General features: G+C 46.7%; 1 protein-coding gene across 2 annotated transcripts; it reads left to right on the top strand.

Annotated features, from left to right (window-relative positions):
- The first annotated feature begins 279 nt into the window (after positions 1 to 279).
- Positions 280 to 26,791, top strand: Gcnt4 (glucosaminyl (N-acetyl) transferase 4). 2 transcript variants are annotated; one of them, XM_028790214.1, is made up of 2 exons: positions 280 to 472; positions 24,797 to 26,791. In XM_028790214.1, the coding sequence occupies exon 2, from the start codon at positions 24,798 to 24,800 to the stop codon at positions 26,202 to 26,204; it is 1,407 nt and encodes a 468-aa protein (XP_028646047.1). In that variant the 5' UTR covers positions 280 to 472; position 24,797; the 3' UTR covers positions 26,205 to 26,791. The 2 variants fall into 2 exon arrangements, with proteins under 2 accessions (XP_028646047.1, XP_028646048.1); XM_028790215.1 differs by lacking the exon at positions 280 to 472 and adding an exon at positions 880 to 1,063.
- Positions 26,792 to 26,848: the final 57 nt, after the last annotated feature.

Raw genomic sequence — 26,848 nt, 5'->3', positions numbered from 1 at the left:
CTTCCCACGCCGCTGATAACGCCTCGCCAGGCAGCTCAGGCGGATGCTGGCCCTGGAGAACCCGCTGCATCGGACCAACAGTGAGTCCTGCCGCCCGCGACCCTGGCGTGTAGGGTCAGCCCGGAATAACAGACGTGAGTTGCTTTGTCACCGCCCTCTCAAGTACTTTGGGCAAATCACTTTGCAATCCTTTTCCTCCGAAGCCTGGTTGTGTCTTGCGGGCGGGGCAGCTGCAGAGAAACGGGTAGCCGGGCGGGAGAGCCGCGCGACCTACCGGCGTGCGCGCTACGAAACTTCGGTCTCCAGCGTGGTGCGGGGACTCCCTGCGGAGGCACGGTGGCGCACCCCTCCATTCTCCAGCGTCACCGGGGACACTCGGTGCTGTCCCACGCCCGGCCGAGGGAGAACGACTTCGGGGCAGCTTGTGTAGCGCAGCGGCGGGGACCTCGCGCCCCGGCTTCCCAGTTCCCCGGTAGGTCGGCTTGGCCACGTAGGCAAGGAGGGGTGCTGGGTGGCCCCGTGCGACCCCTCTCCCGCCCGCCACTCTTGCTTTCCCTAGGGGGAAACTTGCAAGCCGCGTCCCAGTAGCTATGGGGCGGGGGCGGCGCGATCCGGAACTAATTGGATCTGGGCTTCTTGGTGGCAGAGCCCACGGGTCCCGGGGAGGTGGAGAGGACGGCAGGGCGACCGCAGTGAGCGCCCAGCAGATGCCGCCGCTTCGCAGCCCCACACTGTAGCCGCAGCTGTGAGTGGGACCCCGCGAAGTTCCCGGAACCCGCGTGAGAGCCCTCCCTGGCTTCGGCTCCACGCGGGATTTCTCCAGAGAGTGGCGAGGACAGAAGTCCTGGGAGAGTCAAGCTTCAGGTCGTGTGTCCCAGCCCGTGGCCTCTGCAGGGACAAGCTTCTGGCGTTTTAAGGTCGAGTTTTCCTGCCGCAGAGCACGCCAGAAGCTGTCCCCCGCTGTGAAGTGACGGCGTCTCCCCTGGAGGCTGGGAAACTGGGGACTCCCAGCCCAAGGGAAGGGACCGCAGGAACCCCTTACGGACGTGGGCGTGCCTCCAAGGTGAGCGTGGGGTGAGAATGAAAGCGCCAAGCTTCCAGGTAGAGTGGTGTTCCAGTGCTGGGCAGGTGGAGGGGTGATACCAGTTTGGGGGCCCATACCCCACACCTTTGTTTAACCTTTAAAACTTAAGAGCAATAAAGAAGAATAAAAGAGCTGGAATAATATTGAGTCTCTTGTATGACTGAGAGGCAGAGAAATCGCCTTTTAGAAATCTTATACCCATAAAACATGCCCTTGTTATTTATAAGCCTAAATCTAGAAACTAATAGTCTGTTTTGGCAGCTTTCGTTAATAGTGCCTGGAAGAAGTAAGGTCTTTAAAAGTGAGTTATTGAGGAGAACTGTCTGTATTACACTTAGTAACTATCCAGCTCTATGAGAAACGCTGAGCTTGAGTGTTACTGAATTCTCTTTTACTGGTATTAGAGAGATGGGCAGAGGTGTGTGGCACTGGGAAGACCGGAAGGAGAATTCCCTTGGGAAGGTGTGTATACTCTTTCCTTTGAGAGGCCAGTTTCAGAGTCATTTGCTAAACACTGCATATGCTGGTAAGGCCGGCTGAAAATAGTTGCGGAATAAACTCGCAGAAGGGGCTGGAGAGGCTGTATGACATTGCCTTTTCTGCTCTGACCTGAGGGGACACAGGTGATGGGAGTGACCCTGTTCCCTGGGGCTTATCATTAGCACTACATAGTGTGAGTTCAGCTGGATAAGCTTCAGAGATTTTCCTTAGATTTGTGCAGCAGGAACACCACCTGGAGACAATAAAATTGAGCAACCCGGGGTCCAAAAGTCAGCTGGGCAAACCAATGTGTTGTGTGGTTACAGTGAGCTGCGCCCTTGTTGCGGGGCACAGATGGGCCAAAGCTCACCTTTTGGGGGTGCAAGCCCTTTACTAGAAAACGGAAGGTGGGCTAAGGATTAGTAGGGACAGTTTAAACTGAGGGATTTGGGGAGTAATGAGACTGGCCTGTGCTAAAAGTAGAGAACAGAAGCAGTCAGGGCCAGGTCCCACCCACCGAGCCTGAGAGGACAATGGAGAAGGTGTTACTGAAGAATGATGGGAGGTGGGGCCAGTGAGACGGCGTGGGTGGGCCTTTGGAACCGCTTCACACCGCTGAGTGTCCTAATATGGTTGTAATTAAAAGCAAAAGTAGCCAGGTGCAGGAGGCTCCCAGGCCTAGCTACTTGGGAGGCTGGTGTAGGAGACTCTTGAGCCCAAACAATAAGCACTCACCCTGGCTGCTGCCCGGAGAATGGCGTAGAGTACACAAGGCTGGGTCCGAGCGGAGATGATTTGGTGCATAGACTGGAGGCATGCCGTGGAAATCATTTTGCAGAGGACATGAGTGCAGAAAGGTTCCGGAAGTGTGGGTGCTGTTATTCCCAGAAACAGGGAGCACTGGAGTTGGAGCAGTGGAGAGGAGCAGATTCCAGGAAGGACACCTTGGGTTTAGTCTGACCAGCTCTTGAGGCGCTCAGGGAGAAGTGTGTCCCCTGTGGCCACAGCAGTGCTTTTCCAAAGCTGGCTGCCATCTGCAATAGGGGCGAAGTGTGAAGGAGGGATGGGGCTTAGGAGATGGAAAAGTAGAGCAGAGGGCAGAGCTTCCAGAGGTGGTGGCCAGGCCTGGTGCCTGCTTCCAGGGGGAGAGGAAACTGGAAGAATGTCCTTTTATGGCTATTTAAATGTGAATGACAGGGAGCCAGTGGCAGGAGAAGACATCCAGAAGAGCAGGAATTCCTCCCTTGGGATAGCAAGTTAAAACAAAAAAGTTTGTTGCTGCTGGGGTTGTAATTTGATGTCAATGCCTTACAGATACAATGTTTTGAGTATGGCTGCAGTTTGAGTTTTACTTTGTAGATGACACAAGTTTAGTGATATCAGGAGTAGAGGGTGGTATCAGTTGCACTTTGGTTAGGGATAAGGTCAAGGTCCCTGGAGAGAGGCTCTGACAGCTTGTTTCTTGGCTCTGCTACTTCCAATGCTTGAGTCCTAGCTCAGGTTGCCTGGCCTTTGTAACTTGACCTGGTCTCTGAAGTGACCCTACAGCTAAAGGCTCTTCTTCCTCGTGGACTGTTTGCAAGGATTTCATGTTTCTATGTGTATAGACATGTGTATGTGTGTGTGTGGTGTTGCCTGACATATAGCAAACACTCACTAAGCCCTATGCTATTGATTTGAATATAATAATAATATAATTTCTGTGGTGTCATATCTATCATTTCCAAATACATAATCTGAGTCCTAGAAATGTTGAAATGCCAAAGGCCATAGAACCAACAAGAAGCAAGTTAAAGCCGTGTTACTTTGGATAACTTCTGAGTAAGGGCTGCTCTCCCTAGCATGTCTGTCAGATGCTGAATGTGCCTGGAGACCAACTAAAATAAGAGAATCTAAGCCATACGTGGTACACTCATCTGGAATTCCAAGACTCAGGAGGCTGAGGCAGGAGGATTCATAACCAGCTTTGGCTACATAGATTCAGAATAGTCTAGAGTAACTGAGGAGGAGGAGGAGAAGGAAGAAGAGGAGGAGAGAGAAAGAAGGAAGGAATGAAAGCAATACAGGATCTACTGCTTGCCAGAGTGTGTGGAGACAGAACAGGTAGCATCGGTTTTAGTGGGGCTGCAAACTTGGCCCAAGCCTAGTTTTGTTTTTGTTTTTGTTTTTGTTTTAAAAAACGCGGTAATTTGCGTTGCTTTGCATGTCATTTGATATGCATTCCCGCATACTGGTAATTTTCCTACCAGAGTCTAAAGTCTGAAACTTCAAGGATAAGAGAAAAAACAAGATTAATCAGGAATTAAATGCAGCTGTCCTGTCCTAATAGCCAGGAGAGTGGACAGGGTTAGATCTGTATTTACTCTTTCAGAAGGTAGAGGAGCCAGATATCATTTGATAAAAGCAGGCCACTTTGTTCTGCTGAGCACGTAGTGAGAAAATATAGGAAAACAGAAGCGCAGAGGGAGGCTGGGTTATATAAAATGCCAGAGAGCAGCATTGAGAGGCTGAGCAGGGGCTGAGCAGAGCCTACGGTGGTCAGAAGGGAAAGACTGGACCTCTACTAAGCAGTCTGAATTTTTAGAAAACGTATAATCTTAGATGTGAGGATTTTGTTGGGTCTGGTGGCGCATGCCTTTAATCCCTGCATTTGGGAGCAGAGGCAGGTGGATCTCTGAGTTCGAGGCCAGCCTGGTCTACAAAGTGAGTTCCAGGCCAGTCAGGGCTATACAGAGAAACTGTCTCAAAAACAAACAAACAAACATGTATAAGTTTTTAAAACTAATTCCCCCAAATTTGAATTTACTGGAAAACAGGCCGTTATGCCTTAGGAAAAATATTAGGGACACACGGTATCAAACACCAGGCAGCCTGCATGGTGCACACATGCAATCCTAACATATAAAAGCTGGAAGATGACCAGTTCAAGGTACTCCGTAGCCATGTAGTCAGTTCAAGGCTAGCCTGGAGTATATGAAACTATGTAAATAAGTTAATCCATTAAATAGATAGTTAATTAGAATGATAAAGAAAATAAGCCCAAGAAACAACTGATAGTTTTGTTGGTTGGAGCAGTGTTCCTGTATGTCCCTAGACATGACAGCTGCTTCAGTGTCACCTGGGAACTTAGAAGTGCTGCTTCTGAGACTGCCCCCACTGGGAGGGGGGGGGCGCTGTGTGAGAACCTCTGGAGATGCTGGGCCAGCCACCAGCCCTCACATTCTCTAGATCCTCAGAGCAGCTTTTGTTTCTCTTGATTGTTTTGCTCATTGGTCCCTCACCTCACAGTTTCCCCCATGAGGGTCACCGTCTTCATAGCAGGTTGCTTCAGATCCCTCCCTTACCATCCTTGGGGAGGGGGGTACTAAGAGACACAGAGCCACTCCTTCAGTTGTCAGCTGCCGCTTCCTGGTGGCTAGTTCTAACCTCAGGATAAATGCTGGCTCAGTTCACTTAGGGCCTCAGCCTTCTGCAGTCCTGTGGTTCTCAGCCATCCAGGGCAGTGGTGGCTTTGTACCACTGCCTTTTTCTTTTTCTCCTTTGGCAACCTCCTTCTGAACAGTGACTCTTGCCAAGTGCAGTCAGCCAAAACGAAGAACCATTCTCCACGGACGCCCTGCAGTGAGCATTGGTCAGTGGTGGGCGTGCAGTTGATGTTTGGGGCCAATGCATTCACTCTGCATTTAGATGTCACCATTCCAGATCCAAGTGTGACAAAACTATCTGGGCAGTTGGGTCATTAAGGTCCAGGCCAATGAATTAATGACATGTGAGTTTCTTTGTTAGTGGCCCTTCTCGAAGCTAATGAGGCACAAAACTGGAGCCTCTTTTGTAGTCCTGTGGAGCCAGCATGAGAATGACCCTGGTCAGTGGTTCCTGGTAGTGGTCGCCTTTGAGTCTCTGCTATTCTGAAAGTCCTCTTTTAGTATCAGCCCTGCTTATGTAACCATATCCGAAAACGCAGGCAGCCCCTGGTCACAGTGGTCAGCACCCACCAGTGAGAGTGCCCTGCTTCTCTTGGGGGTGTTTGTATCATTGGCTTGGGGCCTGTGGGGGAGGAATGGTGTAGAATCATAAAAGTGAATTCAGGAAGGAAAATTTGCACATCAAACTTCCTCTCTGCTTCATTTCAGTTCCCTGCAGGAGTCCCCTGTGCGGGGGTGGGGGCTGTCACCTTTATTCTCTTAGTGTTAATTGCAGGACCTAAAGATTGATGCCGTCTGTCTAAGAATGATCAATAGCCTGTGGGTAGACACCATGAGTCTTAGGGGCAAGAGAGTTCTCATAAGAAAATGAAGACTAGAGCTGTATTCGATGGAACACTATCAAAAAGGGACAAAGGCAAGAGACTTGGCCTCAGGTGGGTGGAGAAGAAAAACGACCAGGAAGAACAAGCCAAGCACTGCAAGCTTTGTACAGTTTCCATAATACACAGGGCACTTGCTCATTTTGTGTGAGAACATTGTCTCTTAGTTAAAAAAAAAGTCATTTTTTTATTTTGTGTTATGAATGCCTACATGCACGTATATGTACCACACGCATGCCTGAGGCACACAGAGGCCAGAAGAGGGGTCCAGATCCCAAAACTGTAGTTACGGGTGCTTATGTACCAGCATGTAGGTGCCAGGAACTGAACCCAGATCCTCTGCAAAAATAGCCAGTGCTCTTACCCTGTCTCTTCAGCCTCGTCTCCTGCTTTCAAGGATGTGAGGGCTGGAGCGATCTTGCTCTTCTGATTGTCAAGTGTATTAGGTCAAAAAAAAAAAAGGGTGACATGTTTGATGGCAGCATATTGTGTCCTGAACATGAACTCACTACACTCCACTCCGACTTTGCCTGTCACTCCCTCTGCTACTCAGCTTTGATTTCTTCTAATCTAGTAAAGGGAAACTACATGTGATCAAGATCTAATCGTGCCCTTCAGCCTGCCTCGTCTCGGATGGGTTATGCTATGTGGGAACTGTGGTGACATGTAGGTAGTAAAAGAAATCAAGGCAAAACAAAGGACAGGACTAGACTTTATTAAATCCCCTCTAGTATAGCTACAGCGAGCTAAACCACCTGCCCAAAGGCATTGTGGGGGCTGCAGCTGTAGGGGTTTCTACTCAGGCAGCGAGTCAATGTTACTGTGCCCTAGTTATTTAGGGCTTATCAGATAGTTATCTGGTTAGGCAGAGGTGTCGTTATTTTGCTGAAGGATAAGTTTTCTAGTGTGAGTTAAGTCTCCATGGGATTGGCTGGCTGTGCAATGCAGCATGAGTCACTAAGGGTCAAACTCCTGATGGGCTGAGCTGCTCATTAAAGCCTGCAATTCTCTGCCTCGCCTTGCCTTGTGAAGCTCTAAAATGGATTGCAGCTAATGTACTTGTAGAAGTTAACTCTTTCTGGCCTTGCACAGAGGCAGCAGATCTTGCTCCGAGCCCAAGCCCATATTGAGAGAGCAGCCTTGTTCAGTGGTTAGAAGACTTTGGTATAGTCATCCATCCCAGAAACATATACACAGCTTAGGTCTGTCTCCAAGGGTCAATAAGCCTTCCCACGTCTCCTGGTGGTCTACAAGATGGAGAGGACCCAGGACTGAGCAGCACATGGCAGTGGCAGCGGAGGAGCACTCTGGCGGGCCCGTAGCAATGGCACAAAAAGAGCACCAGACTCTTCTCCCATCCTGTCACGCGCCTGTATGAATATCTGAAAGACCAGGGCAAGTCCATCCACCCCTACACTCCAGCTCGGCAGAGGAAGGACCTGGCTCAGTGTAGCCATGATGGTCCACCAGGTTTCTTCTACAGCAGTCTTCCCAGCCATCATCCTGCCCTCCCTCAGCTGCCAGATTCAGAAACTTGCAGCAGATGGGATGATACACAGAATGGCCATGAGTTAGGCCGCAGGAGGAACGTGGCTGGAGTGATAAGGAGTTTGTACCGCTGAAGGAAAGAGTGTGGAATGGGACAAGAGAGCCTAAGAAAAGATCGTAAGAAAGCCATCACCATAGCGAGAAAAGAAACCCAGGCATCTTAGTTAGGACTTCCATTGCTGTGAACAGACACCATGACTGAGGCAACTCTTATACAGGTCAACATTTAATTGGGGCTGGCTTACAGGTTCAGAGGTTCAGCCCATTACCATCATGGCAGGAAGCATGGCAGCATCCAGGCAGACATGGCACTGGAGAAGGAGCTGAGAGTTCTGCATCTTGATCCACAGGCAGCCAAGAAAGGACTGTCCCCCAGGCAGCTAAGAGGAGCATCTCAAAAGCCCACCTCCACAGTGATCCACTTCCTCCACACCAACAAGGCCACACCTCATAATAATTCCCTTCCCTGGGACAAGCATTTTCAAACCACCAAACCATGAAAGAGACATTTCCAAGTGCTAGCTACCCACTTGTCTAAAACATTGTCTCTCTACTCACTGTGACAATTGGCCGTCATCAACCACTGGACTGAATTAAGGAGGTTGTCTGAACTGGTGAAATGGTGTCTCCAGAGAGGACTGACCTTCGGGGCAATGACATATTTTCAGGATGGACAACACCTTTCCACTGAGCCTCCCAGAGAAAGGGTCCCTCTATCTGTTCCTATTTCCAAATAAGTACAGCTCTTGTGCTGCATCTGTTGTTGCCAAACTCCAGCTTCTTGGACATTCTAATGGGAATGCAGTGCTCGTGTCTCTCTAGGGAGCATCCAGCTTCAGTGCCAGACCTGGACTGCTGAAGGGCTCAGCTTCCAGGACTGGGAAGCTCCTGGGCTGTCTGCCTCTCTAACGTAAATAGCCATCATTAACTCCACCCCCACTGTGCATGCCAATTTTCTACACCTTTTAAATAGTGTGTGTGTGTGGCTCCGTGTGCATATGTGTGTGTGTGTGTGAGTGTGTGTGTATGTGTGCACATGTGCATGTGCCTGTTCTGTTTTTCTGGAGAACCCTGCCCATTCATCACTAAGGACCTCAATTCTATTTCTGTTTTCTCAAGGCGACACAGTGTTCAGTGTGTCTACATAGTGCTTCCAACCATGTGGAAGACACACAGCACGTATCTCTTGGATGGATGGGTGGGCAATGATAGTTCTTGTTTCTTGAAGAACTAGAGTAGCAATTTGCAGTGGATTACTGCCAGGCGAGGGAAGGTTAGTTTTAAGAGCGTGGCCCCTGGTAATTCTACCACACTGCAGTGGGAAACCACTGATCCAGCAATATATGAGCAGCACATAGGGGACTTGATGAGTTTTTTTTTAAAAAGATGCAAATCTGGACAAGTGGGTGAGGATGGATCTGGGGCAGGGGTAAATAAATCAAAACACATGGCATAAAATTCTAAATTCTCATTGATTAAAACTTCCCTTAGAGCCGGGCGGTGGTGGCGCACACCTTTAATCCCAGCACTTGGGAGGCAGAGGCAGGCGGATTTCTGAGTTCAAGGCCATCCTGGTCTACAAAGTGAGTTCCAGGACAGCCATAGCTACACAGAGAAACCCTGTCTCGAAAAAACAAAACAAACAAACAAAAGAAAACTTCCCTTAGAATAAGCAGGGAATAAAGTATATATTCTAAAGAAGTGAGGCAGTAACTCAAGTTAGTTATGTTCCTGTCAAGTTATTATTTCACAGCAACATGAGAGCACACCCAAATATTTACTGACAAAGGAATGAGTTAGCCAAATATGGCATATCCTACAGTGGGACACTATGCAGCCGTAAAGTTTTGGCACATACTACAATACGGATGAATCATGGAGATGTTACAGTAGGCCAAACACTGGGCAAAGACTCTGTGACTCCTATTGTGTGGCTTCCTGAGTGATCAAAGTCATAGTTGCCGTGGGCTGGGCATACAGCAGAACTGGGAGCTGTTATCAGTGGGCAGAGTCCAGCTGGGAAAGACACAGTCCAGGGAACAGATAGTGCTGAGCACAGTGACATGAATCTTTGATGCTGCAGACACAGACTCTTAGGAACGGCTAAAGTGACCCTTGCATGCTCAGTGTATGTGTGGAAGTCACGTATCTGTGGAAGCCCCATTGATATAGACAGTTAATACATATAAATTTATATTTTTAAAAAGATTTAAGTGTTTACATCTTGTGTTCCCTTTATTTTACCACCATAATTAGAAAAAAAGGATACCTTTTAAAAATGATTACATTTAGTGTAGAGTGTGTGTGTGTGTGTGTGTGTGTGTACACGTACACGCATACTGATAACCAGCTATCCAATTGCCCTGCCACAGCATACTCGGGGCATTAATTCAACTACATGTCTCACCACCGTGGGAGTCAGAGCTTGCATTGCTCTTCCTAGACTAGGAGGTAGAGGCCAGGTCATTAGGACAGCTCATTGGTGGCAGACTTGGGGCTCAGATTAGAACCACTAGTTCTCAATTCCAAACTTGTAGGATGTGCCCAAAGGTCAGCTAGAGGGGGCGAAATGTGTGGCAAGTTGGGACATGTGGCCAGAGGGAAGGGGGGTGAGGGTGTACTCCTGGCAAGAATACTGCCCAGAGTATTCTTGAGCCACCTGATACTGACATCTTTTTATTAAAAACCTGCCTTGAAAGTCTCTGTGCAATAAGAACCTCTCAAGAAGGGAGCCCACATACAGCGCGATGCTGGACACTGTGTGGACTCTTGCCAGTGACTAACAGCCACACAGAGCCGGCTCGCCCTGTGCTGGAGGGTGTTTAAGGAAGCCTCGTCAGCCAACTGCAGTTCTCGCCAGCACTGGAGTTAATTTGGTAAATCTTGCAGGCTGTCTTCCTTCAGATGTTTACCTAAAGCCTCCATCGCCCTCCAAATTTAGACGGATGAGAAGTTCAGCATGTTTGAGACATATTTTTGCACTTGACTATATACAGGATCGTGCTGTTGAGCAAGTTCTCACTTCGACCTGATTTAAAGTTCATTTGAGAGAGAGAGAGAAGAAGCATCGTTACCCTTTTCCTGTGCTCATCTTTCAAAGTGCAAGTTTCCTAAATGCGTGAGGGCTTGTTTTTCTCATCTAGCCAAAGCTCAGGGGTGTACCTGCTACTGTCGGCTCAGAGACTTGAGAGGCCAGTCGTCTCTTGGTCTATACTGTCTCCGGCAGAATGGCTCTAGCCATCTTGCTAGAGTTCCAAGCAGAAAAGTAGAAGAGAGAAAGGGGGAGAAGCAAGGCATTCTTCCTGCTGAGAACCATGTTCCCCCCAACCTCAGATTCTTTACAGCACTGGCTCTTCTATATGAGAGGTAGGAAGAACGTTTTCAGAGTTGCCCATTTCTGTGGCCAGCAATAGAGGACACTCGGAGAGAAGAAAGGGGGGATAACTGTTGAGGGTGACTGGCGGCCTGCCTGAGTCTTCCCTATAGCTCTGGTTCTGAATTTTATCGTGTCTCTGCTGGGGCACTGACCACATCACTGTGCATCAGAAAATCTGCTCGGAATGTTGGCTTCTGCTTTGCATACAACTACATGCTTAAACATTTAGTAAGCTAAGCAAGCCTTGTGTTTCTCTGCCATGTCACCTGTGTGTTACAGCCTGTTGTAACCTATGGGAACTACGGTTCCAATGCAGCCTTCCCAGGGATGCCTGCTGCACAGTTGCCATGGGATGTTCTGGATTGGGCTTCTGCAAAGGTTAAGAAGCTCTGCTTTGGAGCTTCCTATCTTGGCCATATTGACCCGTGCACAGTGGATTTTCTTCTATCCCTCCCCACTTAGTTTTGAATTCCTGGATTTGAACTTAGAATTTATGGAACTTATGTACATGATTTCAGGGCAGTTTGCATATTTGAAGCCAGCAGATCTTTGGCTGAACCATGCAATCATGACAGGTCCCTACCTTAGCACATACGTGTGTGTGTGTGTGTGTGTGTGTGTGTGTGTGTGTGTATTGGGGTGTTATATGTGTGTCTGTCGATGTGTGTGCATGCGTGTGTCACATGTGACATGCACAGACACTCCCATGCACATTTACAGTATTCATTTTCACATGTGTAGCAGCATATGTGCATACACACACACACACACACACACTTCCCCCACCATACCGTTATTTAAGGTCATAAATGCACACGTGGAAATGAGTTATTCACACATCGTCAGCTGGCTGCAGAGCTTTTAAAGAGTTAATTTAGGGGAATAAAATATGGAGTTGACTCTATGATACCAAAATAAATGCTTCCAGAGATCTAGGGAGAGAGAGAGAGAGAGAGAGGGGGGGGGGGGCTTACATCTGCACACCTTTGATGAGGAAAGGTCTTTTCTTTCTGACACAGTAAAGTTCATTTTCTAAAAATAGACAAGGGCTTGGGGTGAGTGGCTAAGTGGGTAAGGCAGATAGACCTGAGGACCTGAGTTCAAATCCCCACTATTCACGTGAAACCAAATAAGCCAGGCATGACTGTGTGCACCTGTAACCAGCACTGGGCGGCACAGAGAGCTGAACCCCAGTGCTCAGTGGCCAGTCATTAGTTGAAATAGCAGGCTTCCATTTCAGTGAGAGATCCTGGATCAAGTCAGTTAAAAACAGATCCTTGGAGAACACTTGCTATCCTGCTCTGGCCTTTGCGTGCACATGCAAGAATTCATACATTCACAACAACAGCAGCAGCAACAACAAATGTTTTACATTCAAGTTTTCTACTTTATAGGAAAAAGAATCTACCATATTTTTGACCCACATTTTAAGGTTAGAACATGGAACGTCAAAGGCAGCTTGGTTTTCATTGTTCCTAAGCTCAGTGAGGAGGACAGAAGGTGGGGAGAGAAAGAAACTCAGGGTGAAGGTCTAGGTGTTGCTCAGCCCCTCTTCTTCAGTCTTTTGTGCCCAGGCAGGCATGGCATGGCATGAAGGCTGCCATCCAAGTAACATTTGAGGGCATAGGTATTTGGGGAATCCTTTCTAAAAAATATTTAGAGACAAACTCAATATTTTACTTCGTAAGGGTCTCAAGTGTTAAGAACTGGAAATGTCATTGGCTTCGTGGTCTCTGGCATTTTAACTCCTGCTAGAGTTCTTGGCATTGAGGTGACCTTGCCAGCTGGGTGGTGAGCAGCTTCTGCTCCTTACCTTGAGACATAAGAGGAAACCAAGAGTCAAGCTGACCTCCCAGATTGCTGTAACTGCAGAATAGTAGCTGATTTCTGTGCATCTTTGTTACGCTGCTATGACCCAGATTTCCCGTGACCTTGAGGGACCACTTGGTCTGGTCAAAGCATCTTGATAGGAGTTACACATTTCCCATGTAACCTTGTGATTCTCCCTAGACCCAAAAGACTCTGGAAAAGGCACTGCAGGCAGAATAGAGATCTAAAGAATCAGTATGGAGAATGACTTTCATGTCCTGTGTTTCCACTGAGGCCTGTTCTTGCTGTTTTGCAGGTAAAGTAGCTATTTTTAAAAGATAACAGTCAGACTCTATATACTCATTTGAAGCAAACTACTGAGCAAGAAACCTGTCAGTAGTAACACACCCTTGCCTCAAATAGAGCCTAGTTAACCATGCTGAGACAGTGTCATTGAACATATGATCTTTGTGACAGGATTCTGCAAAGACCCTGGCTGAGGATGTTTTGTGTGTTCACATGGCTGTAAAAACCTCAGAATGGCTTTGCTGGTTTTGTGCTCCTTTGGAGTGACGTTTCCAAACTGAGATCAATACAGAACCACCACAGAAAGTCACCCCTAAAAGAGTGGGGACTGAGAGGAGAGATCTGTAGCTTCCGGTAGCTACACAGAACATGACTAGCACTGTCACACGGGGCACCGGTGCTGCTGGGCCTCTGCTGGTGAGGGGTTAAGTGTACTCCTAGGCGCCTTTGGGAGAGATTCTTTGGCACACAGTCTTTCAAAAGAAGTGAGAAACCACCTCTAAACATTGACTACAGCAACTATCTTCCTGTCTCTCACAATCAGGGAAGGTCTGGTTCTACATAACTCTGAAGCCCCAGGGAGAATTCCAAACCTTCAGTTGAAGATTACTGTCAACAAAAACAACGTTGCCAAAAGAGTAAAGAATGTATAATGATTTAGAATGTTGAGTACAGGGGATAATGGATGCACTGCTTCGGGGAAAATAAAAGGAACAAAGAATTGGCTCTGGGTTTCCCCAGGAAACTATTCTTCTTATTGAGGTCCTAAAACCTGACATTTGCCAACCAACATCTTTCTCCTATAGCTCTTTTACAGGCATTGTGTCATGGGGCCTTCACAATAGCATTGTAGGACAGAAAGACTATTATCCTGCTTAATACTTGGGCCATAAAGACTGGCCCATGATTAATACCATGCTGGTCTCTTGGGGAAGCTTTAGATAGCAAACCCAGACTAGAATGTGGGTCTTTTGGCTTTGTCCAGCCAAACAACTGCAGGGTACCAGGAATGAATGTACTTGATGCTGGAGATGGAGGAGTAACCCATTCAGGACCTCATGTTCCTATCTGAAGACAGATTATAAACCAGCACAAATGGGCTCTGGCAGTGACTGGGGGCAGGGCAGGGGTTGGAGGACAGGAGTATGAATAGGCTGGAGAGAGCTGGAAAAGGTAATCAGAGAGAACACAAGGAAATGATATCTTTGTTTTCTACAACTTGAGAACCCTAGCAGGCCAGGGTCTAGGGAAAAGTAGTTTACATTAAGGAACAACAAGAACACAGATCCTGAGGCCAAGAAGAGACCGGAGTTCTCTAGAAGGCTTCAGAAGACCAGAGTCACCCAGAGCTTATGAGAGAGTAGAAGGACAAGGCGTGCTTGTGCGGGAACGGCTGCTGATTCATTCTCAGGGAACAGTTTGGCCAATAGGGAGCAGGTGTGTAGGGGCGTGGATTATTTACGCCTAAAGAATGGACTAGAAGAAATCAGGGAGCTGCCTGGGAGGCCTTTTCTCATGCAGCCGAAGTGGCTTGGATTAGAGTGGCCCTGATAGAGCAGGAAATGGGATATGACTCAGAAATACATTTTGGAACCATATTCCTACAGTATAGGGCTAATATACCTTCCCAGTATGAAAATCTCTCCACCACCTAGAAATTATTAAAGACTCTTTAATAAAAGCACACATCTGGCTCTGGCACAGAAGGGAGTCAGCCCTGAACAAAAAACCGCTGTCACCGTATACAGTTGCATGGTCCAAGTTAGTCCTGGAGCAATTAAACATGTTTCATGGGGACAGAAATCCAAAAGTTTGTATTTGGATGAATGCAGAGACTTAAAATGTAAATATTATTCCACAGACAACGGATCAGGGATGCTTTTCCCACACAGCTGTTAGCCAAGGCGGAATTAGCATTTCCTGATTTAAAAAACAAACAAACAAACAAACAGGGGTGTTCCATTAGCTAAATTCTACTTTGTATAACTTAGTATTTCTTAAGCAGGCTTAGTAGATCCTTATAACATCATTCATGACTCTGGGTTCCTTCAGATCACTGAGAGACTGGAAGGCAGGGCTGAGCTGTGGATGAAGATCAGTGGGCCACAGTTGAAATTCCTGGCTCTTCTATATATTACAAACTAAAGTAAATTACATATTTCCTGTGATTCATTTTCTCATCTTAAAAAGCAGAACTTCTGGGGGAATCGCCATCCCTGACCTAAACCTGTACTACAGAGCAGTAGTGATAAAAACTGCATGGTATTGGTACAGAGACAGGCAGGAAGATCAATGGAATAGAATTGAAAACCCAGAAATGAACCCCACACATCTATGGTCACTTGATCTTTGACAAAGGAGCTAAAACCATCCAGTGGAAAAAGGACAGCATTTTCAATAAATGAGGCTGGTTTAACTGGAGGACAACATGTAGAAGAATGCAAATCAATCCATTCTTATCTTCTTGTACAAAGCTCAAGTTCAAGTGGATAAAGGACCTCCACATAAAACTACATACATAGAAACTAACAGAAGAGAAGGCGGGGAAGACCCTCGAATACCTAGGCACAGGGGAAGAGTTCCTGAACAGAACACCAATGGCTTATGCTCTAAGATCAAGAATTGACAAATGGGACTTCATAAAATTGCAAAGCTTCTGTAAGGCAAAGGATACTGTCAATAGGACAAAACAGCAACCAACAGATTGGGAAAATATCTTTACCAATCCTACATCTGAAAGAGGACTAATATCCGATATATACAAAGAACTCAAGAAATTAGACTCCAGACAACCAAAAAACCCATTGAAAACTGGGGTATAGCGCTAAACAAAGAATTCTCAACTCAAGTAAGGAAACTCAGAATGGCCAAGAAGCACCTAAAGAAATGTTCAGCATCCTTAGTCCTCAGGGAAATGCAAATCAAAACAACCCTGAGATTCCACCTCACACCAGTCAGAATGGCCAAGATCAAAAACTTAGGTGACAGCAGATGCTGGCAAGGATGTGGAGAAAGAAGAACATTCCTCCATTGTTGGTGGGATTGCAAGATGGTACAACCATTCTGGAAATCATTCTGGTGGCTCCTCAGAAAATTGGACATATCATTACCTGAGGACCCAGCTATACCACTCCTGGGCATATACTCAGAAGATGCTCCAACATATAACAAGGACACATGCTCCACTATGTTCATAGCAGCCTTATTTATAATAGCCAGAATCCAGAAACAACCCATATGTCCTTCAACAGAGGAATGGATACAGAAAATGTGGTACATTTACACAATGGAATATTACTCAGCTATTAAAAATAATGAATTTGAGAAATTCTTAGGTAAATGATGGAACTAGAAAATATCATCCTGAGTGAGGTAACCCAATCACAAAAGAACACACATGGTATGCACTCACTGATAATTGGATATTAGCCCGAAAGCTCCCAATATCCAAGATACATCTCACAGACCACATGAAGCTCATGAACAAGGAAGACCAAAGTGTGGGTGCTTTGGCCCTTCTTAGAAGAGTTAACAAAATACTCAAGGGAGCAAATATGGAGACAAAGCATGGGACAGAAACAGAAGGAGGGGCCATCCAGAGACTGTTCCACCTGGATATCCACCCCTTGTGCAGTCACCAAAGGTAGATGCTGATGTGGATGCCAGGAGATGCATGCTGACAGGAGCCTAATATAGCTGTCTCCTTAGAGATTTTCCAGAGCCTGAAATACACAGAGGCAGATGCTCACAGCTAACCATTGAGCTGATCATGGGGTTCCCAATGGAGGAGTGAGAGAGAAGACTGAAGGAGCTGAAAGGATTTGTGGCCCCATGGGGAGAGCAACAATACCAACCAACCAGAGCTCCCAGTGTCTTGAGTTAAATGTGTGTGCTAGCGCTGAGCCACACCACAACAAGTTTTTTCCAGTTCACAGATTTGGGGTTCACAATATGACCAAATATCCTGCAACACTGACAACATGGAGAATTTTGTTGACTTTGGTCAAAACTATCTTAGTAGTGAGGAGTAGGGACCCAGGTTACACTGGATGCCACCATGAAGAACCCTTGTAAGGGATTGGGGATCCTACCCACTGTGGAGTCCCTTGATGGACAACATTGGCTAGATGCATATCTCTACAATCTGAATGTGTCCTTCCTAAAGTCATGTTGAAACTTAACTGCCAATGTGATAGAATTAAGACGTATAGGAGTTTAGTAATGCCTAGGGCAGTGTCACACAGAATTAGTGACCTTGTAAGAGGTATGAGGAAGCTGTTCACAACTCCTACATGCGCACCCTTCTGACTTCTGCCATGGGAGAGCACCACAGTAAAGTGCCATCACTAGATGTGAATCCAAACTTTGATCGTGGCTTCCCAACTTCCAGGACCATCAGAAATACTCTGTTATTGATAAACTCCCCTATTTTATGGTATTTTGTGATAGCAACAGGAGCAGACTAAGACACATTTGTAATGGATAAAATGTGTTCCCAGCATCCCAGGACTGACTTGAAGCTGTGAGGCAGGCTTCTTTCAGGGAGGGCTGTGGACCTAGTCACCATTAAAGCCCTTTCAGTTTTAAGACTTTACATTTAGTTCTTTGGAAACTGTAGATTTAGCTAAGTATTGGTGGAAAGGACCTAGAAGAAGGAACTCTGTTATTTACGTAGTGTTGTTGTTCTGTTGGAAAGCATGTTTGTTGCTGTTAAAGACTCGGGTGAGAATAGGACTGGTCATATAGAATGTTGTGTAGGACAGAGCCTGCACAGTGAGGCTGCTGTTAAGGGTTGGGGCAGGCATGAAGGACATGCTGTCCAAGGAATGTCTAGCCAAGTTATGGACCACCACAGTGCAAGCTCTGGTTTTTACTACCAGCTTCTCTGACTTCCTGAGTTTGGTTGTTTTGTTGGTTGGTTGTTTTATTAAATGAGAATGAAAACCCCTTGTCTTTTCCTTGTAAAGACTGTAATTACTTGCCCTTCCAGCGCTGGCTGTCTTCACATACATTGCATTATTGGCCTAGTCATGAGGCTCTTGTATTTTATATAGGTGCTGTGTTTACCTGCTTCATGCTGTGACAGCTATTTGCCTTGGCAATATTCCTTCTAAGCTAGAACAACGAGTGTAAGCTCATGGAGAACCTTGTTTTCTGACTCTTTAGCACAGCTCTTGAGGTACTGTGGAGGCGTTACGGAAATACACCAGAGCTGAGTCACCCTCCCACCTAGTGGTCCCAGTCCAGAATTTTTCTGTGTTTACAGATGAGCAAGCCATCCTGGAGAATCGGTGGTCTCACTGAGGTCGGGTTCTGTGGTAGCGAATTAGCTCCTCCAGCTATTGGCCGTCAGGGTCCCTCTGTCTAGGAGGAAATTTGAGTTTTTATTAATTTTTGTTTCTCTTTTTAGTATAATCATCTTTATATTTCTGTCCTTATGTGGTAAATAATGACTTTCCTTTGTAAGGCTTTAGAAAAATATTCTGACATTCCCAAGTTAATAAGCTTTTCATCTCCTATTTTTCAAGTTGACATATAATAAAACAAGGGTGGGTGCCTTGAGGGAATGTTCTCTGCCTCAAGGGAACATCCAGAAAGTTTTCTAAAATATTTAGGAATTCTCAGACAGCCCCAACTGCATAGCGACAAGCTGTGAGCCAGGCATCACTGGTGACTGGATCCCTAAAATTAGCTTGTTCCTCCTCCTCTGAAGGATCCTACTGACTGAAGATTGGTTAATCTCTCGGTCAGCCCATTGATTGGCCTGGGCCTGGGGCCTTGGAGGGAAATGTGACATATCACTTAGGTCCCCATAGGTTAATTCTCCAATGCGGATTCTTTCTCAGACGGGTATAGTTTGTCATGAGTGGAATTCGTTTGTCTTTGTTTCAATACAGTTATATAAGACTTCAACGGGAGCATCAGTCAAGAAAATATGGAGAATTTTTGTTTGTATAGCCAAACGATGGGGTTACATAGGAGGTAGAGTAGGTCTGAGAGCAAGACTTCCTGGCGCCAAGCTCCAGCCTTTTCACATCAGGGCCTTGAACAGTTTGCGGTTTTTGCAGATTTTCTTTTTAAATTGAGACCCTGGTAAAAATGAATTTAAAGTTGGGAAGACTTGGAGTAAGAAGAAAGCTCATTATGCATAAAGAATGGGCATCCCTGATCACCTGCTGTGACCTGAACGCTCTAAAGGAAAAGTATCCAGGGAGGTGCTGGTAGGGTCCCACGAAGCTTCAGCTCACCATCATGGAGAAGTCGCCCTAAGGAGAGATTTCTGCCTTGCTCTTGGGTAGGAGTTTATTTGTCTCATGTGCCACAGTCTCTTCTCTCATAAGAGACGTTGACAGTTACCAACTCATTAGTCTACTGAAGGGACTGAGTTGGAACAGCGGTCTGAGTAAGTCCGTGCCCACAACAATGCTATTAAGTTAGCACAGAGTTTGGGATGGAGGCTGTCAGGCACTGATTTTGAAATACTGGATTTGTACTGAGGCTTTAGGGTAGACTGGGAAGATGGGCAGTAGAGCTGGATGCAGTGGAGCTGGCCTAGCTTACCTGAGGCCCTGGGTTCCATCTCCAGTGCTAGAAAACAAAGGGGATAAACGTAAGTCTGAGATTAATTAGAACATTGCTGCCTCCTATCTTGATCAGAAGAAGGCTAGGACAGCCATGTTCTTAACACTGCCTACATAAAAGGACCTTACAGATTCTCTATTTAAAAGCTAGTTCGCAGTAAGATGGCTCCGTGGTTAAGAGCATGCACTTCCCTTGCAGAGAACCTGAGTTCAGTTCCCAGAACTCACAACTTCTTGTAACTCCAGCTCCAGGAGATGCAGGGCCCTCTTCTGGCCTCTGTGGGCACTTGGCATTCCTGTGTATATAACCCCATACAGATACACATGCATACACACACACACACACACACACACACACACACACACACACATATATATATATATATGACCACAAAATAGAAGTCAATCTTTTAAGATAGATAAACTCAGTAAGCCCTGTATAATTAGTGCACTGAAAAAGTTTCAGAATGTGTTAAGCAAGCTAGCCATGAGAAAGAAAGAGCCTTGTAAGTAAGGGAAGGTTTCATAAATCTTTTATTGTAACTAAAATTTTCATGAACTCTGTAATCAGCTATGTGACCTCATATACAGCATACAATTTAAGATGCCGGACACTAGAGGGGGACTGGTTTTCTAAATCCCATATTTGAACAAAACCACTGACCTTCAGAGAGGTCACCTAGACACAGCTACTGAGTGTTCTTCCGGAGTCCTCAAGCCCAGCTCTGTGACATCCTAAAGCCCACCACTTCCATCTCTTTCTCTCCAATGTCTGGCAAGCTCTGTAAGTTCCCAGAGTGCACTATAAGCGTGAAATTCTTTTTTCTTTTTTTTCTTTTTTTTTGAAATTTTATTTTCATTTTATGTGTATGGGTGTTTCCCCTACGTGTATGTCTGTGCACCACGTGTGTGAAGTGCCCTCTGAGGCCCAAAGAGGACATTGGATCCTCTGGAGATGGAGTAACAGAGAGTTTTAAGATTCCAAATGGGTGGTAGGGATCTCCCTGGTATCCTCTGGAAGAGCGGCTAGTGCTCTTAGCCACTAAGACATCCCGTCAGCCTTCGGTTTTTGGTTGGTAAAAGCTGAAACTCACTCATTAATTTTCTTCCCAGTCTTCATACTTTTATTCCTGATTTACTATTCCCCTTCCTTCTCTGGAAAAAGGGGCACTCTCTTGCTCTGATGGCCCTGGGCTCTCAAGATGGTTAGCTTAAAAGATGGTTGTCCAGCTGCCGGTGCCTGCTGCCACTGGCCCTGCGTGCGGGTATCAGCACTCAGTTGCTGTGGATCTTGTCACTCACTGTCTCTGTCTCTGATGCCTGGGAGACCTGAGAAGAGCGTGGATAGGGAAATGCTTCATGTCTTCCTTGTTGGGCGTTAGTGAGGAATGGTCTTCGCTTGAATCACTTATTTATGTGAGCTGTCAAACATTGCCGGAATTATCTTCTTGCAGTATGATTGGCATAGGAACCTGTGTCTATGTGGTCTAGACTCCCCAAGGCAACTTCCTAGTGTACCCAGGTGAGAAGGGAGATCCCCTTCTTCAATTAGAAGCCATTGATAGTGTAACTGTTATATACTCCCAGATGGCAAACTGCTTGCCTGCCCATAAGCCTAGAGAGAAAAGTAGCCACTGGAGTGTTTACAGGAGGTGGTAGACTGGCCTCCTAGGAACAGTGTGGCCAGCTTGAGGGCCAGCTTAGCCTAGCCCACCCTTCTGACCTGTGTAAGGCCTCAGGGCTCCTTTATATCCTCTGTGTCTGAGGTGTCAGGGGTTTCCTCAGGTCTACAGTACAGGTGGCAGGAAGATAGAAGGGACTATAATTTGTAGATGTTGGCCTGGCCACCTTCACCCCTGAAGCTGGAGGTCCTTTGGGCCATTCTGGTCTCTGCCGAACCCAGTGGCTAGGTACAAGGGTGCTGTGTAAGGCTGGAGGTTTTAGTCTGGGACCTCCTGGGGGAGCGTTCCCTCTGTAGTACCCAGGAATCAGAAGTGATTTCTCAGCATGGCCAGTAGCTTGGAAGGAGGCCAACATCCCTGTTTAGTAATTGGCAGGAACTCATTAAAATCAGAGGGCATGCCACCCGCCTCCTTTCTGTTCTTCTTGTTTTTTTTTTTTAATTCGACTTTTGCAAACCCCTTCCTTGTTCTTTGTGAATTTTATGCAACGTGCTTTGATTATATTCACCTGCTGTCCCCCTTTCCTGGCCACCCAACTTTGTCTTTCCCAACACTGGGATGCTTTTAGCTAAAGGACTGTGCTGGGAATCCATCGGGGTGTTTTTATTTTGACTTGGGACAGGATACTAATACTGGAAGGTACTTCTTTCAAATCAAAGGCTGCCCTCGGCCAGACAAGCTTTCCTCCTAAAAGATCCTTGGGGAGCAGGACAGACATTCAGAGCCAGGACAGGCCTGGGCTGTCCCAGCGCCTCCCCTTTGTCTTTTGAAACTCACCTTTGTCCCTCCCCGAAATAGGCCAGAGCAGGGAGTCACAGCCTGTTCCAGAGGGCTTCTCCCAGGACCTCCCCTACACTAGTCCAGTCCTCTGGGACTGGCCTGTTTGGGGCAGCTAGCACTGGCTCCCTGACAGCTCAGACTCTCCAAGCCCAGGGCTGGACCCACAGAGGGAAGGAACAGGATGCTGAGGCCCTGGCAAGGGGCAGAGCTGACCCGTGTCTCTTTATGTGAATGTGAAGTTAGGTTAACCATGGCCCGACGACTCCAGGAGCCTGTGTTGGTGTTCTTTTTTTTTTTTTTTTTTTTTTTTGAAGATAATTTTGTAATTATATTTATGTACAGAAAACTTAAGTGTACATTATTTTTTAACCCAGTTTAGTGGCAAGTTCTTTAGCCTTTGCTTTTTCCAGCTTGGCAATTCGGGCCACAGACTTAGGACCCAGGACGTTGCCTCCCCAGTGGCGGAGGATCTCGTCATACCTCGTTATAATTGGTCCTAATAGCTTCCACCAGCTTAGCCAGAGCACCCCTGTCTTCCGAGTTAACCTGTGTGAAGGCAACAGTGGTGCATGTCTTCCTGTGGACCAGGTGACCCAGCCTGGCCTTTCCCTTGATGATGCAGTAGGGCACACCCATCTTTCTGCACAGGGCAGGCAGGAAAACCACCAACTAGAAGCAAGCATGAGCTCAATGGGATCTACATCATGGGCAGTCACCACCAGCTGAGCCTTCTTGTTCTCCACCAAGGTGGTGACTGTATTGACTCCTGCTCAGAGAACAGGTGGTCTCTTAGTTGGGACTTCTCCTTTGCCAGCAGCTTTCTTCTCAGCACGGGCCAGTAGCCTTTGCTTCTTCTCTTGCTTTGTCTCTAGCCTGTACTTGTGGGCAAGCTTAAGCAGCTGAGTAGCTGTTTGCCTGTCCAGGGCCTGGGTGAACAGGTTAATGGCAGGAGGTACTTTGAGTTGCTTATAGAGGATGGCTCTTTGCCGCTGCAGCCTGATGTATGGGGCCATTTAACGAAGCGTGTTAGATCTCTTTTGGGCTGGATGTCCTGCCCAATGCTGAAGTTCTTAGGCCTTTTCTGGAACAGAGGATTGACCACCTTTTTGGCCTCATGCTTCTTGACGACGGCGGGGGCCGGGGCCACCTTCTTCCCCTTGGCCTTCTTTCCTTTGGGCATCTTGCTCGGCTGGAGGAGAAAGAAGAGGGAATTGTGGGTGATAAGTCTGTGTTGGTGTTCTTAAACATCTTCCCACTACAACAGGGATAAATAACGGATGTCCGTTAAGATCCCTGACCTATAAAGTGTGCTTGAAGTGGACTCCTCCTCCTTGTTTTATCACAGTGCCTCTATACGTGTACGCGCAGGTGTCTAAGCCTGCAGCATGGCGCCCTTGGCCTGTGCTGCCGAGTCCCGTTCCCTGAGACCACATCTCAGCCTACCCTCTGTAGTTGCCTGGGGTGCTTTTCTCAGCTCACCATCTCCTCCGTGCTCACCCAGGCATCAGGATTTGCAGTTCCACATTTATGTCACTGACACATCTCTCTGCAGCCATCGCCCCTCACCCAAGCTTGAGTGGGTGGCCTTTCTAGTTCCCTGGTGGACGCTTCCATGTGGGGATCCGAAGGGGCTTGGCTCAGTGCGGGCAGAACCGGGCCGCTCCCACGTGTCCCTCCTTCTCCGCCCCCTGCCAGGTCCACACCCCACCTTTGTTGAATGGCAGCCCCAGTTCAGGGGTGTTGGTACATTGTTGGGTCTTAGCTTTTGCTCTTCCAAACACAGAGTGAATCCTGGCCACTGGAGCTCAAGGCCAAGGTGTCTTGTTACAAGCTGTGGAACACTGACTTTTCCACAGGCAAGGCTACACACTGTAAGCCCAAGGACGTTTTTATAACTCTACTCTGAATAAGTGCTGGACTTTTCTCAGTCTGAAGACCATTATGCTAAACCCTGTGAGAAAATGGGGACCAGCAAAGAAAGAAATAAGACTTTTGCAATTTTTAGAATCTGCATCTTACCATCCGTTTGCTGCTATTTCGGAAACGGGGTTCTCCGGACTGCTCTAACAGACTTCAGGCCTCCATCGGATAAGCATCTGAAGTTGAATAAAGTTAGATGATTGAGGGGCCTCAAGTGTGTTTCTGAGGACATCTTGATCACCTAGTTCTCTTTACTTCTGCCCAAACCACAGTCATTGCCCCTGACATACACTAAGACTGCAGGCTGCAAGTGGCACATTGTATAGCCAGCCTTCTGCGTCTCTGGGTTGCTTGTCTGCAAATTCAGCAAAACTCTCATTTGAAAAACCTGAAAAAGAAACTTCTGGAAAGTTCCTAGAAACAAAACTTAGAATTTTCCCTGCCTCAGGCGCTATAATACATCCATGCAGACAAGTATTGTGTGAGTACTACAGTAGTATTATAAATTACCCAGAAACAGAAGGGGAAGATAGGACACCATATGTAGGTTGTATGCAAATATTAAGCCATTCTGTGTCAGGAACGTAGGCATCTGTGGATCTTGGTCATCTCCTGGAGGTCCTGGGACCAGCCCTCAGCCATACTAGGGAACAACTGGGATTATTATTATCTCCTATGTTTTATAGCCAGCATCTCTCAAAATGAGCTAATATTAGTTAACACTGACTGTCACAAGGTCCCACAGCTTACTATATTTTTATTTCATTATTTGGGGATTTGTTCAAGGACTTGCTTCCTTTATCTTTGCATTCAGCATTCTGTGGCATGTACAGTAGGTGGTACATAGTAAACTTTGGATAAACTGAATTAATTTTTCGCTTTGTATCAGATAATTAACAGTTACTATCCCTTTCTCCTCTGCAGAATGAAGATATTCAGATGTTGTTTTAAATACACTCTCCAGCAGAAACTCTTCGTCCTCCTCTTAACCCTATGGCTGTTCTCCTTGTTAAAGCTTCTAAATGTGGGCAGGCTGCTCTTCCCTAAAAGAGACATTTACTTGGTTGAATACTCCCTAAGTACCTCACCATTTGTAAGGAACAGGTTTCCTGAGATGGAGGACGCAGCCAGGGATGAAGTTAACTGCTCAGGGGTCTACGAGCACGAGCCTTTGGAAATCGGCAAAAGTCTGGAAATCAGAAGACGGACCATCATCGACTTGGAGGACAGTGATGTCGTGGCGATGACAAGTGACTGTGACGTCTATCAGACCCTAAGACAGTACCACGAGAAGCTCGTTTCCAGAGAGGAGGAGGACTTCCCTATAGCCTACTCCCTGGTCGTCCACAAAGACGCCATCATGGTTGAGCGGTTAATCCGTGCTATTTACAACCAGCACAACCTTTACTGTATCCATTACGACCGGAAGTCACCAGACTCGTTCAAAGCCGCCATGAACAACCTAGCTAACTGCTTCCCCAACATCTTCATTGCTTCCAAATTAGAGGCTGTGGAGTATGCCCACATTTCCAGGCTCCAGGCTGACTGGAATTGCTTATCAGACCTTCTCAAGTCTTCCGTTCAGTGGAAGTATGTCATCAACCTATGTGGGCAAGACTTTCCCCTAAAGTCAAATTTTGAATTAGTGTCAGAGCTGAAAAAACTCCAAGGAAGGAGTATGTTAGAGACAGTGAGACCTCCCAGTGGTAAGATGGAGAGGTTCACCTATCACCATGAGCTCAGACAGGTGCCTTATGAATATATGAAGCTGCCAGTAAAGACAAACATCTCCAAGGGGGCACCCCCTCATAACATTGAGGTATTCGTGGGCAGTGCCTATTTTGTTTTAAGTCAAGCATTTGTTAAATATATTTTCAACAGCTCCCTCGTTGAAGACTTTTTTACCTGGTCTAAAGATACGTACTCTCCTGATGAGCACTTTTGGGCCACCTTAATCCGGATACCAGGAATACCCGGAGGGATTTCCAGGTCATCCCAGGACGTGTCTGACCTGCAGAGTAAGACCCGCCTGGTCAAATGGAATTACTATGAAGGCTTTTTCTACCCCAATTGCACTGGCTCTCACCTTCGAAGTGTGTGTATTTACGGAGCTGCAGAACTACGGTGGCTCATAAAGGAAGGGCACTGGTTTGCGAATAAGTTTGATTCTAAAGTAGACCCTGTCTTGATTAAATGTCTGGCAGAAAAGCTTGAAGAACAACAGAGAAAGTTGATTGCTTTGTCTTCAGAGAAGTTCATTACAGAAGGAAACCCCAAAGCCACACATCATAAGATGACTACGGGCCTGAGGGAATCTGTTCCAAGGAGTTAAGTGAGAGAGAATTATGCACCCATACTTTGCCCAAAAGCATCTGAACTTAATAGTTTCCAAGGTTGAAACTTCTACAGACTTCCATGCCTGGACTTCTAGCCGCAGTTGGCTGGTGTTTAAGTGCTAAATTCGCTTGTTGTCTTGCTGAGTCAGAGATGTTAAATGTTCAGTGATATCACATTTATTGAACACCTAACAGTGCACCTGGCACTTTATCAGAATACATGAAGGAGTTAAATCTAAGTTGCAATGACTTGTGCCCTCGGGAGGCAGCATTTACCCTCCTAACATGGTAACTGTCATGCTTCTTACTTCCATGTAAGGAGGGTGCTACTGAAGGTGACTTCGGGGTGTGTACTAATCATACGAGCACTCCCTCTGAAAAGCATGGGAGTCTGAAGCCAGCCCTCCCCTTTTCTCAGTTCAGCCACTGAGGCGGTTTTGAACCGTTAGAGTGTTAGGAGGAGATTCCACTACCTCAGAGAAGCTCAAAGAACTGTCCGATCGCCCGCTTGCCAAAGTATAATTTACCTTTCGGTGCCTCACTTCCCTGACTCAGGGCAGAGGGAGTGCTGGTGTTGTGGTGTTTGTAGGGTATGATTGATTGTCTGAGAAGCAGAGGGGTGGGTGGGGGAGGACTGGGA

Source organism: Grammomys surdaster, unplaced genomic scaffold, assembly GCF_004785775.1.
Source record: "Grammomys surdaster isolate TR1022 unplaced genomic scaffold, NIH_TR_1.0 125876, whole genome shotgun sequence".
Lineage (NCBI taxonomy): Eukaryota > Metazoa > Chordata > Mammalia > Rodentia > Muridae > Grammomys > Grammomys surdaster.
This window is presented reverse-complemented; position numbering and strand designations above follow the sequence as displayed.

Coding starts and splice junctions, on each gene's coding strand:
- Gcnt4 (XM_028790214.1), top strand. CDS start 24,798: ATGAAGATATTCAGATGTTGTTTTAAATACACTCTCCAGCAGAAACTC.